This window comes from Pezoporus flaviventris, unplaced genomic scaffold, assembly GCF_033815535.1.
Source record: "Pezoporus flaviventris isolate CSIRO_AGI_PZ_B2104156 unplaced genomic scaffold, CSIRO_AGI_Pfla_v1 ptg000021l, whole genome shotgun sequence".
Lineage (NCBI taxonomy): Eukaryota > Metazoa > Chordata > Aves > Psittaciformes > Psittacidae > Pezoporus > Pezoporus flaviventris.
The window spans coordinates 2,744,397-2,765,106 of record NW_026892569.1 but is presented as its reverse complement, the minus strand read 5'-3'; the positions used below and the strand labels follow the sequence as shown (position 1 = coordinate 2,765,106).

The following is a 20,710-nucleotide window of genomic DNA, read 5'->3' as shown; positions in this document are numbered from 1 at the left end:
AACCTGGTCTTAAACACTGTCAGGGATGGAGCAGTGAAATAAGAACACCTCGCATATGTGGACTAGGCTTTTGCGTGTGTATTTTTCTTTAATCTGACTGGGGGTTTGAGCTGTAAAGTTGGTCCTAGGAAAAGGGGATCGTGTAGGAAAATGCAGACACCAGCATCTAAGGTAAACACAAGTGAAGCAGGAAATGCAGAATCAGGATATAATATTGATTTCTCTTTTACGCTGTCATGTTTGCTGTAGTGCTTAGACTTCCTAATGCATAAACTGGGCCAAATCCTGCACTTAGTGCCCTAAGTAAATTCCTCTGGTACTTCTTCCTTGGTAAACTGCAAATCCAACTGATAGGTGTGGATTGTCCGGTAGAAGCAGACCAAGACACCCAAAGCTAGAGGAGGTGCTCCCTGTCCAGGGAGGACATGCTGGGATTTCAGAGTCTGACCTGCAGTGATGTGGATGGTGTTTAACTTGTATCCTTAAATGCTTTCATGCTGTGTCTGTGGTTAAATCAATACATTTCACTTGATTTTTTAAGTAATTCCTTGTATCTTTAGTAACATGGAGGCTTAATGGATTTGACTTAGCATGAAAAGCAAGTATTGTGAGATCCTCCACAAAGCTGGATGAGCTAATCTCTCTTATTGCACAGAAGGAAAAATCAGAGGAAGGCAGGAAGTACATAAGATCACTTGCCATGAAACTCTCCATTGTCATGAAGCACTGACTGCAATTTAAATTAGAAACAAACAATGTCCCAATGACTTTCACTGTCATGTAGTGCTATTATACTGAGATACAAGAATAACATTGATATAGAAGGAGATTTGCTTCAGTTTTGATGTTAGTTTTCCTTTGGTTTTAAGATTTCTTGTGTGAAGCTTGCCAGGATTTTCTCTTGGGATCTTGGGAACACACTGAGACTCCCCAAGTCTGTGAGTGCTGTAAGCATGCTCTCACATGATGTATGTGAAGCAGTGGGTTCAGATTTAGGATTTTTGATATTTGACAGTATTCACAGTGTCCTACCTTGTGAATGAGTTCGTGTACCTGGGATGCATCAGGAAAAAATGGTCTCTAATGGACCAAGTGGGAATAATAGCTGTTTTCTGCTGTTTATAGAGGTAATGCATTTGCAATTAAATACCTTTTTCTTTTCTCTCTGTTCATGTTGTCACCTTATTACTAGCACAGGGAGCTCTGAAGTAAACACAACCCTTGCTGTGAGTTAGTGAAAATCACTAGTGCCAAGTCGAACCTTCATTACTCTGCAGTGGATTCTGTTGTTGTTGGATGATTTTTGTGGCATAGGGATTGCTCCCGTACCACGAGCACACCGTGCACTTGAATGGAGCCCAATGGGTGCTGGGTGCTGTAAATTCTTCCCCCTCCTTTACTGCCTGATAGAGCGCAGAATTTCTCCGGTGGCATACTTTAGATAAGTCCGTGTGTGTGTGTGTGTGTGTTTGGGAGGGTGATATGCTGTTTTCACTGAGCTTTATGCTGAATGAACAATCTCATTAGGTTCCAGGCTTGCAAGGAGCTCTGCCTGGCAGATCCCCTGCCCACATTTCCAATTCAATAGGGCTCTGCCTGGCTTTGTGTCTTTTGAAGGATGTGCTGTGAGCAGGAGCGAGAATGGCTAAAACTAACTGTGGCATGAGCTGGGTTTCAGGAGAGGCTTTCAGGGTGAGGCAGGATTTCTCCTCAGAAGTGTTGCTTTACTATAGTTCACGTTTGTTTTTCTTAGCACAAGAAAGCTCATGATTTTGCTATTATTTTGTGCTCTGAGAGAGAATGAACATACAAAAGAAGAAAGTACCTTTGCCTCAAATTTATTTTGAAATGCAGAATAATTTTCATTGCCTCCATTGGAGGAGGCTGACATTAGCAGTCTCATCTGAAAACAAACTGCAACCTGTTTTTATTTCCTTTGTGCATGGCTGACACGCCATCATTCCCAGTCATCCCGCCCCGTTGCTACTGTACTTGGTTTTATGCTTCATGCTTGACCTATGAGCTGAAATGCTAATCGCCGATAAAAATTTCAATTAAAATAAAACTAGTTTCAGCCAGAAATGTGGTAAGCTCATTTAGAGATGCAGGATCTCAAGGAGATGCATAATGGCAAGAGCCTCAGACAATAGTTTAATTTTTAACCAGCTCGTCTGATTTCAGATGTGTCTGCAAAGATCAAATCTGTGCTGTTTTGTTACCAGCAATGGGGAGTAACAGTCACTGCATATTTGCAGGTCTGTGAAAAAGCCATGCTCACAACGTTCCTCTACTAGAGTGTTATGTCTTTGTGCTGGAATAATTTCTCTGATTTCACTGGTTAACAAAAAAAAAATAAAAATGAATGTATGGCCATACCTTGAGGTAAGGGAGATAAAACAGATACACATGTGGGGATTAGACTGCTCTTACATCTGTAGATGTGAGTATATATAAACCAGGAACCTTATTTTATGGTGACTTGTACAAGTGTTATGCAAAGTACACTTTATAGTGTAATGAAGACATATGATCTGAAAATTCATGATGTTTCTTTTTCTAATTCATCTTTTACTTTAAATACCTTAGAAACTAAATAATTGTAGGTTTTTCAGAAGTCTGCAAAACATTTACACAAACAATTTATACTGCAGGGGTGGTATATACATCTCAAATACACTACCTTAAATTCAGCTTTTTCCCTGAAAGAGGGGTTACTCCCACGGTAGAACTGGAAGAAGGCTAGAAGGTGAATGTAAAGATACATATTGGTTCCCACTCAAGGAAAGACTAATTTTGTTTCTGTAGATCTAAACTCATCTGTTAAAGGAGTTGCTGCCCAGTGTTCCTACTGCTCAAAGTTCTGCCCAGTTAACCCAGTCCAAAAATGAACTGGGGAAAGAATAATTTTACATACAGTGAGGGTAACCAGAGAAGAAGGACCTGAGACCAACCTGGGCAGCTAAGTTACGCCACCACATGCACATGCCCTGGTGGTCTGGGAGGTCAGTTTGGCAACAGGATTCCAAAGAGGGGATACAAGGAATTGCACAATCACAACTGATGCAAAGAGTGCCTGTAGAGAGCTAGGGAGAACCAGTGAGATTATTAATCAGCAAGTTTAACACTGTATGTATTTAAGCACTTGTTATCTCTGGTGGTGGAGGTCAAAGTATATAATCGATTAAGAAAAAAGGAAAAGGTACTTAGATTTGTGGAATAAAGGCCCATTGGCAGCTGCTACAGACCAAAGGTTAAATGCAGCATGTGGCTCAGAAAGCCCCCAAGCAGTTATAGGAAGTGGGGAGGATATATGTACCAGGAGAGGATTCTCCTGCACTCCTGCTGCTTACCTGTGCTTGCCCAGTCAGGAGGGCTGAGCCAGAGTGACTTTGGGGTGACTGGGTGTCCTGCTGTTGTTGAGTGCTGTTGTTCTCTTTAAATCAATACAGTTGTTTGTATTTCTTCACATGTTTAAGAGCACCCATTAAGGTGGAATTTGGCTGCTGGGCATCCAGGTTTATGTGCTCCTAATAGTAGGAGTAACCACATCAATGGTTATCTCAATTTACTTTTAAGTGCCATGTCAATAATGTTATAACTAAAGTTCAATGACATATTCATCATAAACAATGTACCGTTCACACTTAACATTTTTTTTTGGTTATGAAAAACCTAAACCAGGTATTGATTTCTACACTGGATTTTCTTTTGAGTCTTTATTAGAACTGCTCAGAGGCATTTTTTGCTCACAGCAGAGCTGATCTGACAGAGCTGGCAAACCTGGTCTCCTGGATGACTTTGCAGTGCTGATATTTGAGTAGGTTTCCATTATGAATACCCACAGCTGCAAAAGTGAACTTTGTTTTCAGCAGTAGTGTAATTTGTATTAAGTTGGGGGCTTTGTCAAATATTCTTGCTCACACGGGTTTTCCCAGGAAGCAAATAAAAAAGTGGGAAGTTTCATTTAAGTTTGCTTGACTCAAAGTTTACAAACGATCCTTTGCTCTAAGTCAAGTCTAGTTGACATTAGGCCAAAATGGATACTGACAAATTATTAAGTTCAAATGTCATGTGTTGCCAGAAACACTGCTCTGTTCCACACTGTATTTAAAAAACCAAGCTCTTGCTGTCTTGAAAGGAGCCACCCAATGGCGCATGTTAGAAGATATAAGGAAAACAAGGCGAAAGAGTATTGAGATAATCTAGTTTGTATGACTTGTATTGGTGAAATGACAATAGGGAATCTATTTTACTTATTTTTTCAGGAAAACCTGAAGACCTCACATTCTTTGGCAGCAGCACCTCTAGATCCTAGGGAGAACATTCACATTGGCAAACGTCAACAGACAGTTGTCAGCAAGCAGATAATTTTCATTGATTAGAAACCACATTTCTTTAGTTTTCAGTCATTGTGTGTGTGCAAAAGACATGCAAGGCCTTAAGAAATTGGTTTGTGATGTAATAGTCAAGTGCTTCAGCTGCTAGATGTATGAAACAAATCAAATCTGTTAGGTGCTCTGCCATTATATGGCCAGAGGGATGGCCAAGAGAAATCATTAACCATTTATAGTCAGGTTTTGAATGGCTTGAGAGCACAGGATGTGATCTGCTGAGGTTTAAGGGGGATTTCATTTTAGGATTTTGTTAGGAACAACTGGGAGTAGATAGGGAGCATTTACAAAAAACAGACAGCTGATGCCAGATGCATTCTTCCATGGCCGGGCACACGGAACGGAAGATGCTTGTACACCTTTTCAGCTTCAGCTCAGAGTAGATCTTAGGCAGAAACAGCATCGGATGAGCTTCCATGCAAACATGAAACTGAGACGTCAGTGACAGCTGGGGGAGAGCAGACCACTGGCTCAGGGGCAGGCAACAGCCATCACTCTGCTGTGTCTGCCCGGCAGGGAAGGTGCCCTGACCATTCAAAAGCTGACTTTTCTTCCAGAAACCCAGGACCTGACAAGCTGGGCTCCCAAAATCTCTACTTGCTTCTTAAAGTCTTCTCCCAGGGAAATTAATTCTAATACTGGCACTGTTCATTGAATTGAATGTTTTACTACTGCTTGTGCTACAGTAGAACATTCCACAGCCGTGTGTATATATTTCTTTATTATTTATATTCATTCTATCACATTTTTAGAGGGTTTTTTTGTGGTTTGAGGAACTAAAAGACTGATGGATTACAGAATTGGGAAGGCATAATAGTTGCAATCAAGTTTGAAACACAAATTTTGTGAAATAATGTTGAAGTTGTTTTACTGCACTGAAAAATTTACTTTACATGTGTTGTCCAATAACATTTCTAAAGTCCTTGGCAAGATACTTAATGCATAGACTCCTCTAACTAAATCTCCTGAGAGTGGAATTGCATCTAAAAATAAAATCTTCATGCTGATGTGCTACAGTCTATTTGGAAATACTTTACCATGGAAGGAAGAACGTCTTTCTAATTTGGATGATTATTTTAATCACCTCCAGCATATGCATCTGGGCTGCTTTTCTGGGAACTGACAACATCCAAAAATAGGTGATAGGGATAGAGTCAAGTGAAGGTTATCTTCTCCCTGGTACTAAAACTGAGATGTCAAAAAGCTTTTAGGGAAAAGCTATGTATAACTTTGACACCTGAAGTAAAATGATGGTCCTTATAAATGTTCCTTCTGATCTTTTCCAAACACATGAGTGACTCTGCATGTGGGGAGAGGGAGGGGACGGTTCAGGTTAAAATAAAAGAACTATAACTGCATAAATACTATTGCTGTATCATTATATTTAAGGTTTCACTAGCATAAATTTTAACCTTTCTTAGCTAATTAGCAAATTAGGGAGGTGCTCCTGCCTATGGCATGGAAAAGCACAGAGGTGACTGATTCCATGTGCTCCCTGGTGCTCTGCCTTTACCCCTAGGCACCATGGCACCTCTGCTGGGAGCTGCTGTGGGGCCAATTTGCCCGACACTGAACACATTTCCTTGCCTCAGGAGCTTTTTGTCACCCATTTTGTGAAAGGCTCTGGAGGGGAAGAGAGAAATGGGCATAGAGGCTCATTGGGGTGGAGATTGACACTTTCTGAGTAAAGTTCATGTCATCATAGGTGTCATCTGCAATGTGCCCTGAACCAGGGAGTAGCAAGGGCAGGAAGAGGCAGGTGGAGCATCCCTGGTGCTTTTCACACTCAAATTCCTCATCAGCCAGGTTTGCTCACTATGATCTTTGATTGAGTCTCATCTTCTCAACAGCCTCACCAAAGAGGCCTTCAAAGGTGATGGAGCTTCAAGAAGCTCATCTTTGGAAGAATATGTGGGTAAGAGGCACCTCCTCAGCTGGGTCCAGGCTGACCTTCAGTTACAAACAGCGTAGGGATGGTGGTTTTGACTGTGTTTAGGATTTTTTTTCTTCTGTGATTGTAATACAGAAAAAGTGAGAGTACTTAATTAAGCACCTGTCCCATATAGTTACTTAGCTTGCAATGTAAGGTGTAATTAAATATCCCAATTTTTATTTCTCATGCCAGGGAGTAATTTTTTTCGAGAGTTTTGTTCTGTTATACTCTAACTGGGGCTACACCGAAGGCTGTGATTTCTAATTACCAATGGCTTTTATTTAACAATCCTGTCACATATATGTCACTGAAAAATTAAATCTGATTCTAGCTAATGAAAAGGTCACCCCAGCAATGTACCAGTATTAAACAGTGGGAATCCAGTATTTTCATGAACATTTGTGCTGTACAGGACTTATACAAGGACCAAATCTTACATATTTTACAAGGGAAACAAATAGACGTGGTTGATGCCATGTTTAGTAGTGCAACATAATTTCTCTTGGAAGCAGTAGACCAGTAATCTGGGAATTTTGGCTGTCATCCTGCTACTATTTATGAGCAATTTTAATGTAGTAATTACATGTAGGGAAAATTGTTCTCTAGGTTGATGAGATAAATGGAAATCTAATGTTTTTTTCTTGTTTAGTTGTCCAATATTTTTATTACATACTTCTGGAAGCAAGGGTATACGATAAAAGAATCTGGAACTGCATTGCTTCTTAAAAATAGTGATATTTTGAAAGATTTGTTCACTGTAAGTTAAAGGCAGCTCATTAAACAAACAAATGAGCTGTCCTTTAGAGCAATCAGTATTTACTATTAAGTGAACAGCACAGTAAATAATGAATTGCAGGTAAGGAAGTACAGATAAGTATTTGCAGTGAATTCAAATTACTTGGCTTAAGCCTGAGGCGGAGAAAAGGGAACATAAAGATAGAAATAGAGGAAGGAGGGGGAAAAGAAAAAGGAAGAGGAGGGATTGCAAATGTAATGTGCTTTAGCAATACATGTTCGTTCATTGTGCTGAGGAAAGGTTTTCTTTGGTAATCTTTTGCCCCCCCCTCCCTGGTGCAAGGGATGCTGCAGCCAACGCCTTGTGAGAACAAAGGAAGATATAGAATTCCTGGGAAAAAGTGGGGGTCCACAGCAAGCTCTGGGCCTCATCCAGCACACTGGCTCAGAGGGCAGGGCTGATGTTCTTACCAAGGTCAAGATTTTGCATGTTGCTTACTGGCACTTACTAGACACTAGGAGAGCATTGTATTTTGGCACCAGCGAGACCGAAACCTGCCTGTAGCTGCCAAGTGCTTGCACAGCTACCTCATTCACTTCTCCAAATTAAGCAGCTGAATTGTTCATTTGCTAGGAACTGGCACAAGATGAGAACTTTTGGTTTGGAGTTTAAGCATCTTAGGAGAGAAAGATCATGTTGCCTGAAGTCTGGGTACACGGCTGCGTTTAAGGCTGGGATGGATGGGGTGTCTGGAGGATGTCTGATATTACTCATTTAGGAAGGGATTCAGGGTTGATGAGAGGGAAGGCTGGTGATTTAATCAGGGACTCTGCAGTTTCAGCTGAGCCGTGGGCCTGAGGCTTGGTAGGACACCCAAACACATGACAGCCATACTAAACGCTAACGCATGGCAAACCTGTCTATACATCACCTTAAATAAGGTTAATCGTTGACACAGGTCTCCATGTGGGGATGGTATGTCTTACCTGTCTGTCTGGTGAGGACCATCACTGTCCAGAACAGGGCATAGAAGAGCAGCTGGCTGAGTTGGGCACGTACAGGGTGATGTGTGTTAGGTGTTAGACTTCCATAATAACTGCTGTTGCAACCAGCACAGCAGGATAACACCTCTGCTACTCCCTTAGGAGTGATATATATAACATATGAACAGGAGGCTTATCTTGCTGGGTAGTTATCACTAGGTAAACACCTCTGCAAAGATACCGTTGCTCAATTCAGGTCACCCTGAGACTGTACCTTGTGGAAACTGCCACAGAATAAAACAGCAGAGGTTAAATGCAGCTGCAGGGAGATTTCCAAGTGGCCTTTGGAAGTACCTGATTGCTGTGCACAAGTCTAGCACCACTGGGCCCCAAGTGCTCGCTGCTTCCAAATGCTGGTACTGTCGGCCCCCTGCATTAGTATTCAACACAGGGAAAAAGAGCAAGGCGCTAGACAGACCAACTAATTACAGCAGCCTGCAAAGGCAAGTCGTGCCGTACAACATGATAAAAGATATCCTTTTATTTGGTACATTTCTTTGCTCCCTGCTGCTTTATTAAAAAAAAAAAAAGAAAAAAAGTGTGAGCTAATGGGTTTGGTTAAGGAATCAAGCTGTTGTCCTGTTTCTTCCTTGAATTTAATCTGAATCTATACAGTGCTTTGTAACATTCATACATAAAGAAGCTTCCCACTAGTCAGTCTGCAGCCTTAGCTGCACACCTGTAATCTTACCTCCCCTTCCTCTGGTTGGAATCCTGACACGGGTTGCTCTGTTACCCAGAGCGGTCAGCAGACAGGGGAGAAGAGGGCTTCACTGCCACTAGTGCACTGTCTGCAAGCAGCAACACTGGTCAGATTTTTATGAGCCTAAATTGCAGTTGTGTGGCCGGAGGCGTTGCTGTCGGAGCATCTGTTTTACCATCGGTGGCACAGACAGATTTGGAGCTAAGCGTCTGCCAGCACCAGGTAAGGCAGGGGAGGAGAGCCTAGTGTGCAGTGACAGAAGTTGTGCAGCCACCAGGTAGCTGCTGCCTGGGGCTGCTGTGGGTTGTGTTTACTCCCCATGCTGTGACACAGCCTGGATTTTATTGGACTGAGGTTTGGAAACCTCTATTGCTTGCAAGTTAGAGCTAGGGGAAATCAAACTGAGGGAAATCTCCTCTACCACAAAACAACTTAATGATGTTGCCTGATTTGCACCCAGACCCCCCAGATGCCTGAGCTGGCAGCTCAGCCAGTGGGTCCGTGTCCCCTCCAGTGCCCCTCTGTGCCACCCCCCTCTGCAGAGTGAGGCACTAAGCAGATTAGTCAGCTTCTTCCATCAGCGAATACTCGCTGCCTGAGATACTTATAAGACATCTGTTTTTTAGCCTCATTTCTAAACAAATGAGGCTTATGTGATTATGGTGTCTGTCTCTTGTCCCCTCGTTGGCCAATTTCAATCTTCACCCAAGGATTTTGGTTTACGTTAACTTCCAGGAAGCTTTCATGAACCGGTGACCATGTGAACAGAAATTATCCTGCTAATCCTCTGCAGAGAGGGCCACACCACAACCTGTTACACTTCTCTGAGAGCCGATGCAAGAGGGAGCATGAAAGGCAAAAGGGAAATCTCTGCTTTGTGCCTGTGTTTTGTAGAGGTCCAGCAAACCAGCCATCAGGAGCAAAACATCACAGACCAGAGTGTGTGGGCTTCATGGCTCGGTGCTGTCTCTGCTCCAGCTGCAGCCAGCTGTGCAGGGCAAGGGCGGGTGTCCCCAGTGCGCTGCCCAGGTCACACCTCCTGCCTGTTCCTGCATGCCAACTGCTCTCAGTGATCTGGGGATTGCTTTTCTGATCCAGGGATTAACCGAGTGGTATGTGAAAGATACAAGCACTGTGTGCGAGCCAGGCTTAGTCTGGAAATACATTGCCGTGGTCATTCAGCTTTGCTTGGTGGCTTGGATCAAAGTTTGCTGTGCCATGTGGGTTGGTCTTTATCTCCAGCAGAGTAGCTATGCCCTGAAATTTTTTCTTGCAAAATAAGCTTGACAACTGAGGTCTAAATTCTCTTGAGACTGATGTCCCTTAAGCATTATTTGTTAGAAGACGCACAGGTACGAAGCATATCTTATACTGGTTAATATTTTGCTGAGATACTGTGAATGATGCTGATGACTGAAATCCTCCATACACCCACATCTGTAAAGTTCTCTCTCCTTTTCTCCTCTGTGAATTACACTGAAATGCTCATTAGAGCTGAATATGTCTGGTTTTGGCAGGCACCTGACATTTTTCCTGGCAATGTAGAATCTAAGGATGTATAATGGATTGTGTAAAATCTATGTATAGCAGTTCTGAGATTATAAGGAAAAGCAAAGGTTTCATGTTCTGGTCCTTACTAATGAACTAAATTGTGTCCTTTTTTAAACATAAATGAAAGATGAAAGACAGATGAGATTTATGAACAAGGTCGTTAGTATACCAAATTTCTCTCATTAGATGTGTTACATTACTTTCCAACTTACACAGCTGTCATTAGAAAAATTTATGAAGTGGAATGATTACAAATAGGCCATCTTTTAAACCATCTCTACTTCTAATTGCAAAACACAAAATAATTATACTTCGGTGGTATAATGAATTTTACTTTTGTGGGGTGGAGAGAGAGAAGAGGAAATTGTACCACTCAGTGCAGTTTTGCAATTTAGCTGCAAATCCTGAAGCATTGATTTAAGTTGGTAACCCTGTTAGAACCAAGTTAATATTGCAAGCTAATGTGGTTCTTTCTTCCCCTCACTAGACTTTCTATTTCACATCCTTACATCTGATTTGAAGTGACGGTGAGAGGAAGCATAAGTTATCTCTCATTCTGTTTGGACTCCTTGTTTACAGAAGAGTGATGAAGATGCTATTAGGCACAAAAGGGATCACCATATGCCTGTTTTTCTTTCTATTGAGTTTGGCAGCAGCTATTGAAATACCATTATCAGGTGAGTTGTAGCTATTTTACTGAACACTCTGATGTTTGTTTTGGTATCCTTTTTTTTTTTTTTAACCTTTTCCTGAAGAAAAAAATATTAAATCCTGCTTTTCAGTTGTTCCATTTTTAATTTAATTCTGCCAGAAGATGGCCTTTGGGAAATTCAGATCTGATAAAAATGTAAGCTACTTTTTTTGGACCTGTTTACGTGGACATACTCTTTGTTTAAATATCCTGTTCAATAAGAGCCCGGCATACCCAATGATTCGTATTTCATTGTATTGCATTGCATTCCATTCTCTTTCCATTCTATTCTATGCTTCTCCGTTCCATGTCACCACCCAGCAATACAGCAGTCACTGGTGCCCTCTGGCTCCATAGCTCAGTGCAAGCTCAGAGTGAAAGCAAGATCTGCTCTTCCCTTGGCTCCATTTCCCTCAGCGTTCTTGCTTGCACAAAGCAGCCTGTGCTTGGAAGGGCTTCAGACTTGCTGCCCCATCAGCAGCTGCCACTTTCCAGCTCTCCCTGCGTGCAACACCACCACCGGGCAGGCATGAGAGCAATTTTCATTTACTCCTGGCTAGGAAGTGCAGCCCCTGAACAAGTGTTGGAAGTCTTGTGCTTGTCATCAGTAGGTGTCATGCTTTGGGAAATACCTCATGGTATTCTTGAACATTTGTGTGTGCTTGATCTTGATGCTCATGCTTCCCGTTCTCATTCTTCAGGAGACAGGGACCACTTGGCCTGTCTTCCTGCTGCTGCTTTCCACGGTGCTTGGCTTTCCTTTCACAGACTGGAAGGGTTGTTTCTTCAAGCTAAGATGAAGAATGCATTAGTCTTCCCCTGGTTGCACATGTGCTCATGAGCATCAGCTTTGAAACAGAGTAAAAAACGCAGCCCAAAGCAAACAAAAAAAACCCATAAAATAACATAAAATAAAAGTAACAACCAAAATAAAATGGAATCATAAAATAAAATCCTGTTTCAGATTGTATGGTTTGTGATTTGTGTCCTTGAAAGTGTTTTTGGACAGGGAAAGAACAGTCTCATTTTTATTCAACTTAGGGTGAGCATAGGGAATGGAATGGAGGGGAATGGAATGGAGTGGAATGGAATAGAATGCAATGGAATGGAATGCAGTGGAATAAAACGGAACAGAAAGGAGTGTAACAGAAAGGAATGGAACTGAATGGACTACATTAGACTAGAATAGAATAGAAATAGATTAGATTAGGTTATGCCTACAAGCCTGCATGAGAAGTGATGACCTAGGTCTAAGGTGTCTACCCACAAGGGGGATTGGCTTCAAGCTGACAGAGGGTAGATTTGGATTGGACATTAGGAAGAAATTCTTTCCTGTGAGGGTGCTGAGGCACTGGCACAGGGTGCCCAGAAAATCTGTGGCTGCCCCATCCCTGGCAGTGTTCAAGGCCAGGTTGGATGGGGCTTGGGGCAACCTGGTCTAGTGGAATGTGTCCCTGCCCATGACAGGGGGTTGGAAGTGGATGAGCTTTAAGGTTCCTTTCAATCCAAACATGATTCTATGAATGAATAAAAATCATAAAATCATAAATTCCATGATTCTATGGTTCTGTAAATGTAGCAGTAATCTTGCCTACTATCATGTATTTGGTGTTTGTGGTCCAATGCAGCCCTTAGCTCTGAGGGTTTGGTTTTATCCTTCACATAAATTCCTCATTTTGGCTCTGAATCTCCCTGAAGCTTCTGTGAGGTACCTATACCAACCTGCTGTTTAAGTCTGAAAAAGGAGCAGGTGTACGTCTGAAGGCGTATGTTAGTCCCTAGACAAGTATTTCCTACGCCTACATACCACCCTGGGGAGCACCTCCTTTATCCCTCTCTGGCTGTGAATGCATTCAAACTGCCTGTTTTACACGGTTGGTGTGGTTTTAGCACACATGTAAAATATGGGATGAGGCTCATAAGGGGCAATACAATGAACACCAGTGGTCCCCACCGCCTGGAGTACAGCCCAGACCTCCCAAGCTTTGCATTTTTCAAACATAAGTGGACCAGGAGGATTGCAAGCTACAGTCTGATTTTTTTAGGGGATGGGGGAGAAACCCAACAAAGTAAAACTCTATTGATTTTATGAATTACAGTGGGGGGAAATAAATAAATAAACCTAAGGAAAATGACATGTAGGCTCTTTGCAGTGTTTTGGGCACTGTAGCCTCAGAATAGGACACAGGCCAGTTGCAGGGCATCATGTGAACCTCCTGTGAGCTGTTAGCACTCCGGAGTCTGCCAATGGCCCTGGCTGCAAAGGGGAATCAATCAAGTAGGGTTATAGGATATTTTTTAAAGCTATCCAAATTTGGTTATCAGCACTTGGAAGTAGAAGGTGTTTTTGGAGGAAAGTACAGCAGTGGCTCTTTGCGTTTAAATAAAGTAAAAGTGGAGCTGTGACTGTAAAGTGCAGGACAAACTGTCTGGGCATCCACTGCTTTTATGTACCTACACAGGGGAACCACCTAGCCCTTAATTTGCTTTAATGAAGCGTTTTATATTTTAATAAAAAAGATTTATGTCTGATCCGTGAAGCTGGTGGGCTTGGAATTGTTCAGCTTTGAGACCACATGGCATGGCAAGGCACCACGTTTTGCTCCAGCTTTGAGCTTCCTGGACTTAAAAGAGAAAACAAAGAGCGTGTTAATTTTCTTCCTGGCTGTTTATAGCAATGTGATGATCCTATTATCCCCAGCTCCACTGTAGGGAGCATCCTCCCTCTTATGGCTCTGTTACACAGACATTCACAACACTTCTTCCTCTAGAAAAAAAAAAAGAAGTTAGTGAAACATCATTGTGTTACCGTGTCACTGATAACTGCTGTACCCTAGAGGGGGCATTAAGTCGTCTTTTCAGTCCATAGATTTCCTGGCAATTTTATCCAGGATGGACGTAGCAATTTGCTACTTCATGTGTGTGTATCTGTCTGGATTAAAAAGCCAGTTACTGACTTCACCACTGAATAAATTTACCATTCCGAACACCCATGCTTTGACTTTAGCTTAGCATGGCCATAGCTCTCCTCTGCACTGGATGGGTTGGTGCTACATGGAAGTGTGTGCAGGTGATGCCTGTGAATGGCTGGCTGGGTGTAGTCAGTGCCATCAAGCTTTCCTCTGGCTATTGGGGCATTAACAGTGTTCAGTTTGGGGAGCAGAGAGTGTTGGCAATTCCTCACTCTTTGCAGGTGTAAGGCAATCCTGATGTTGAATCTTTCTAAGAAATGACCTGAGCGGAGCATAGCTTTGCTTGGATGGTGTTTTAACCTGCTACTTCTTTGTGTTCAGTTGCGCAGCTTCCAACAATCACGGAGCAATCCCACACCCAGGTTGCTTACCCCTTTGATGAGGACTTTACAATTAAATGTGAAGCTAGAGGAAACCCACAGCCCATGTGAGTATTGCTTTCACCCAGAGAAGCAAGCAGAAATTGAATTTGCTTGTAGCCTTTGCCAAACATCACTATGGTTTTGAGGAGGGGAGGAATAGCTGATGTACAGTAACCTGCTCATCACTGTAAGACAAGGTTAAGGTTTGGGTTTCCATTTAGGCCATTCAGCTTTTATTGCTCCATCACTTCACTCATGTTGAATAGATATCAACATGTCTTTTTCTTGTTGGGAGATGTTCTGTGCATGTGCTGAGTTCACCGTCTGATTTAAAAAAGCTTGTCTGGGCTGTGCTGCAAAAGATAGGAGATGTGTAATGGTAATCAAAGGGTCCCAGCTGTTCTGGCTTTTCCACAGCAACCCTAAAAATACCAAGCACATTAAATTGTGTATTCAAAGATCACATTTGCATTTTATCTGATACCTTGTCTGCACCTAGCATCATTGCGGCCATAGTGATGTTACAAATATACACATAAGGAGTTATTCAAATAAATATCCAAAGATAGGCTTTATGTATTTTATGCCAGTGTGAAAAGGAAAAATTTTTAATGAAAATGTGATTAGCAAAAATGTAATAATACAGTAGAAGCTTCTCCTGAGGCTTTCACAATTGGATGGTGCATGGGCTAAATTAATAGCTGGTTTGCATGTCAGTTTTACTCTGATCTTTCCCTTCTTTACCTGCAACACAATTTAAACTTGCTTTAGAAAGACAATTGTTATTTTATATCAAGTTGATTTGATCATGCTTACTTGAACTCTGAATGGAGATTTGTAGCATGATAACAAATTTCCTTTGCTTCACTGTTTATCGGTGGATTAATGAAGGTTTTCCAGTATATTTAAATGTATGTGTTAGTGCTGGTTAGGCAATAGGAACCCATATTCCCTTCCATACTGTAGCAAGGCAGTTTTACCAGTATTAATGAAGTACCAAAACATACATTTCTGTTTTCTCTTAAAACATGACAAAATATTGAAAAATGTACATCTTCCATAGATGCATGTAATAGTCTAATTTCCAACTGTCTCTGATTTTAATCACTGCAGCCTTATTTCAATCCATCTAAGACTTTCAGATGCATAAACTATGACCAAGCCTTCAGCACTAATCAAAGTCACATGTTAGTATCATCAAAACTACAACTGATTCTGTGTCAAGACCAGGAGAAACTCAGTTGAGTCATCTCAGTTTCTCCTTGTTTCGACCATGGTATCTCCTGTAGATAGTGAGAAAAGCTCCTGTCAATCTTTGCCAGTCAAAAGTACCACCTCTTCTACAGACACAGACACAGCCTTTTTTTGTAGACATATAGTTCTTTTCACTCTGTGCTCTTGCTTTCACAGATGGCCTCTCTCATTTATTGTCTTTGCCTTAAGCTTTGTGTTTATTTCATGTCACAGTCAGTTATCCAAAAGTAAAGGGTCTGATAGGAGAAATATGCCCAATAGCTACCGCAGCTTATGGCAGCACAGTGGTTATTTTGCCATTTAACTCTCTCCTACATCAAGTTTTTTCTTTTATTTTAATAGTACACTTTTGGACCCCTATTTACCACTGGTTTTGTACCATAGTGCCCCCTGTTCTGTGGCCTGTCTCGTGTAACACTGGTCTTGTTTTTCAGCTTTAACTGGACTAAGGATGGAAAACCATTTGATTTGTTATCTGACCCAAGGATAGTTGCAACTAACAACTCTGGAACATTTGTGATTCAAAATCGTGGAATCATCACCAATTTTCAAGGGAAATATCGTTGCTTTGCATCCAATGTGCTGGGAACTGCCATGTCAGAAGAAATTGAGCTAATTGTTCCAAGTAAGGGCTTTTACTTGGCTTTTGGTCTGGGGATTTTGAAGATTAAAACTGTGTTTCCTCAAATTAATGAGGAAAGCACGAATTGTTAAGGTAGTATATGGTGAAACATGCACTGCTTGTTACTCAGTGAACATTGAAAGAAAAAGCTCTGTGTGCCCCCTGGAATGATTTAATTTCATTCCTGGTTTTGAGGACAGAACCCAAATCTGAATGCAGGATTTCAGAGAATACCTCTGGACTATCAACTCCTTACAGGTTTCTACATGCTGATGCTGATGCTCCTTACCAACTTTTATGAATTCAAATGCATTGGGTAGGTTATGTATATATTTTCCCTGATATATTAATTTGGAAAACATTTATTATTTACTTTCGGAGTCCTGTCTGTCCCACTTTGCCTGTAGAGAATGGGTTGATAGATAAATTGGTATAAACTTTTTAATAACCATCTCAGGAGAGGTGAACGTTCAATGACAGGAAATGACTTTGACTTGAGTATTCAAATGCTTTTATAAAGTACTTGGTTTGCCTTTGCCTTAACCTCCATTAGAATTGTTTTCTGATTTGTATTTGCTTAAAAGCCACTATTTGCTCTTGTGATGTTTCCTCCTCTAATACTTTTCTCTTTCTGCAAAGAAGAAAGCATAAATATTGACAAGAGTCATAGCCTGGTAAATTCTGAATCTAATTTAGGCAGAGATAATTTGTGAGCTGATGCCAGCCCATCATGAAAATAAAGTAATTAAAATATTTTGAGAGATAAATAGCAGGAAAACCCATCAGAGTAGCTCTCTTAACTGCAGTACGGCTATTGAAAGATATTAGCTGTTCATGAAAGATAGGGATAATGACAAACATCATGAAATAGAAATATCTTAAAGACTAAAAATGTAGTGGGCAATAAAGGAATAGGAAGTCATTGTCATGGAAAAGAAAATTTCTTTCATTCAGATCACTTTGGGGAAATTTTGTAAAAGGCACTGTAAGTTTGGGGAAACTCCTGAGTTAAATTTGTTCTCACTAATACTGGAGGAATGTATTTGATAAAGAGTTAGGAATTATGTGATGCTTTCACTTTTCAAACATTTATTGGGAAGCAAATGCCGTGAAGAGTCATAAGACTGGAGTATTTCAGCTTGGCAACCATGACGGAGTGCCCAGAAGCTGGGAGGACCATATGGTCTCTACCTCAGAGCAAGGAACATGGAAACAGAAGCTGGGGGAAAGGGTGGGAGAAATAGCAGTTTGTTCCTGAAAAATAGCAACTGATACAAATGTTTGAAAGCTCAAAGGGATGTCATCCAATCAACTGTGAGTTCATGAGTCTGATGTCAGTACCACTCAGAGTTTGATATAAATGCTTATGGGGAGAATATTAAAGACCTAAACTGAAGGGAAAATGAGCTCAAAATTATAGTAGGGAAAATTACCAATCCTGGAAACTTGTCCTTCCATCCTTAGCACAGAGGGAGGGCAGTGGAGGGAATGGGTGATTTTAACGACCAGGTTTATAGAAGTAGCATGAAATTTACTGATATGCAGCTCAAGGTTCTGATAAGGATGACATTGATGCAACTAGGTTTGTACCAATATGTTTAAGCACTTGAGGTCTGGAAATGAAATAGGAAGATAAACACAAAATTGCTCTTACATTCAGGTTTGAAATACATGAATAAAAAGAGGAAAATTTGAAGCAGAACCTTCCTAATAGAAGTAGAAAGGACAAGAAACTTCCCTGGCTCCACAATGGAGTAGGGTGGAACGTGGATCAGACTTTATGATGGAGCTGGGTGGCATGGAGAAAGAAGAGAATCAGCAGTGCAGTGGGGTTTTCAGATTAGATCCTGCATTTCCAGGTTCCTGCAGTGTTTTGTCACCAAGTCACCTGAAAGCACTGCGTACACGTGGAATTGCTGTGTTCACATGGCAGGGGATGTCTCTACAGCCTTCTCAGCCGTTGAAGTGACAGGAAAGGTCTACCTAGCTACAAAAAATGCTTCTAGCATGTCAGTGCAGATGAAATGGGCTATGAGAAACATGCATAAACATTTTTGTCATGTATTTTTTATAGAAAATATCCCTAAGAAGCATTGTAGGCAGGGTAGCTGGGGGTGGGAGAGTCATGGCACTGTGGTCATTTTGAAAATAAGGCACATCTCAGGGGCTGGGAGAGCTCCTGAGAGAGGGGCCCTGCTAAGGATGCCATGTAAATGTATCTTTATGAGTGCTCCTCTTGAAAGACATAATTTATTTTCCTTCCAGATGATTTTATGGATTTTTTTTTTTCTCTGGGAAATTTATTTCATATTGCACTGCATTGCATAGTATTCCCTAATGCAATAGCTTGGTGTTTGGTGAGGAATTAACGAGATTACATGTCTTGCTATATAGTCTCTACCAACTTGCGGTTGCTTTAAGGGAATAGCATTCTGGAGTAGGGGATTGCATAAAGTTTTAAGACAGTAAGATGAAGTTTATTGAACTAATGCTAGAAGTTGGCTGCAAAGGTAGGACAGTGCAGCTGATGTCAGCTGGAGTTTTGTGCAGGAACAGGAGAGTGATGCACTTACTCAGGGCTTTAGACAGGACAGAATTATTCCCTTTGTATTCTGACCAGGGCAATGGAGTTAATGAAACTTCTTTTAAACAAGGTTCTCAGACTCATTAATATTCAGAGCAGTTCAAGACATCAGTGTAATGTTTCAGTGAAGGTATGTCACTTCCAGCAGCAGAATGATGTGGACCTCTTTGCTACTGAACTGAAAAAGATCCTTAAAATTGGAAAACAAGAACAAGTTGATGTCTGTATCTGAGACTACTGTGTCTATACTCAGAGCAGATAATTTTTGCTTTTGATGAAATATTGTCTATACTAGCTTGAGTAGATATTAAATACACTGGGGGTAGTTAGTAACAAATTAACTGAGAAAGTATAAGCATGGTTGTTATCAAATGAGAGAGGAATTTTAGTGCCAGTGCATGCAAAGTCCTAAATCCAGAAAGTACATACATGGTACAGATAAAATATTAGAGGCATTTACCCAACTTCCACAGCTTTTAAGACACATTTACTTTTATTCATACTCTCGTGCCATGAAATCTTTCATTTAATGGTGCAATGTAGATGCTGCAAATTAAATCGGAATTCACAGGGTAATAGAAGACACCTTTGATTTTTTAAAGTGCTGGATAGTCTATAACTGTGCTCAAGTGAAAGAGAGCTGCTGATGCATAGATCTACTGTAAATTAGGCAATCACTGACACAGAAGGGTTTGAGATAAATTACCTCTATTCACCCACAAGTTTTGAAGCACAGACTGGTACATGTGAGATCACTACGTGCATTCATGGTAATGATGCAAAGGTGGCTGTGCTTTGCCAGCTGTATTCAAGTAAAATGTAAGCTACTTGGCAAGTCACTATGCCAATGAAGTGAAGAAAACAGCAAGTCAGATTAGGCCAGGTTTTTCTCATAAATTACATTTACACTGGAGAAGTAGAATACTGGGTCTGTAAGGTTGCTGCTGGAAAGGAGAACAAAAGACTGTTTACTCACAGTAGTCATTCCAGGAAAGCAATAGAAATGTCAGTAGAAATGATCATTAAATCTTACCTACATAATGAAAACACCACACCTCCCCTATATATGTTGACATTAAGGAGCGTGGGGAAGAATGGGGTCTGAGGATCTCTGTACGTCTGTATCATTTAAAAAGTCCAGATTGTTACAAGATACATGCAGCATGAAAATGAATTTAAATGGTGAGAAAACAGACTTCAGCTACCCTCCTTCTGTATTTAGGGAATCTGTTGCTTGAATTACTGAGTAGGCTCAATGCCAGAGGAAGGAGAAGTACAGTTTAAACTTCTTTAATTACCTGCAGTGTAAAAGACTTTTCATGGTAGACTTCATCAAGATTTATGCTCAGTATTTCTAAAGCTACTGCTGCAAAAGACCAAAGATCTGAGAATGGAAACATAGCCTAAACATAAAATTGTGCAGCGACAGGCCGTAGTATGCCAATGTTGCTAGTTCTAGAATTCCCAGAGAAAGCAAAACCTGTGTTAATATAAAAAAACCAAAACAAACCAACAAAAAAAAACAGATGTGAATATTGTGAAATCATTAAAAGATATTGAGCTGATTCTAAAATAGGAAGCTTTGTGAAGGTTTTCAAGTATAGCATATATGGAAAACAAAACAAAAGAGAGTAACTCTCTGAGAATATGGAGATGATGGAAATAAAATTGAAACCTTTTGCCTCCTAAATCAGTGTCGTATGCTTTTGACAACTTTTTGGCCATCTAAATCATTGCTATCACTCTGATTTTTGCCAGTGACTATAACTTTGAAAAGAGTGCTAGAGATTTACACAGAAAAAAGGCTATCACAAAAGCTTCTTTGAGAGCAAATGGACTGATGGCCATTTGGTCTTCCTGACAGCCAG

The 20,710-nt window shown here is 40.9% G+C and overlaps 1 protein-coding gene across 7 annotated transcripts in view; it reads left to right on the top strand.

The window, feature by feature from the left end:
• The window catches only part of CHL1 (cell adhesion molecule L1 like), a 141,269-nt gene that overhangs the window by 68,661 nt on the left and 51,898 nt on the right, over nt 1–20,710 (top strand). For 6 of the 7 annotated variants that reach the window (XM_061455710.1, XM_061455711.1, XM_061455713.1 and 3 more), the window contains exons 2-4: nt 10,845–11,034; nt 14,342–14,447; nt 16,071–16,261. In XM_061455710.1, coding sequence (XP_061311694.1) covers nt 10,944–11,034; nt 14,342–14,447; nt 16,071–16,261 — 388 coding nt within the window. In that variant the 5' untranslated portion in view covers nt 10,845–10,943. Of the gene's footprint in view, nt 1–6,270; nt 6,423–10,844; nt 11,035–14,341; nt 14,448–16,070; nt 16,262–20,710 lie in introns of those variants that run through there. The other variant, XM_061455709.1, reaches the window with a different exon arrangement.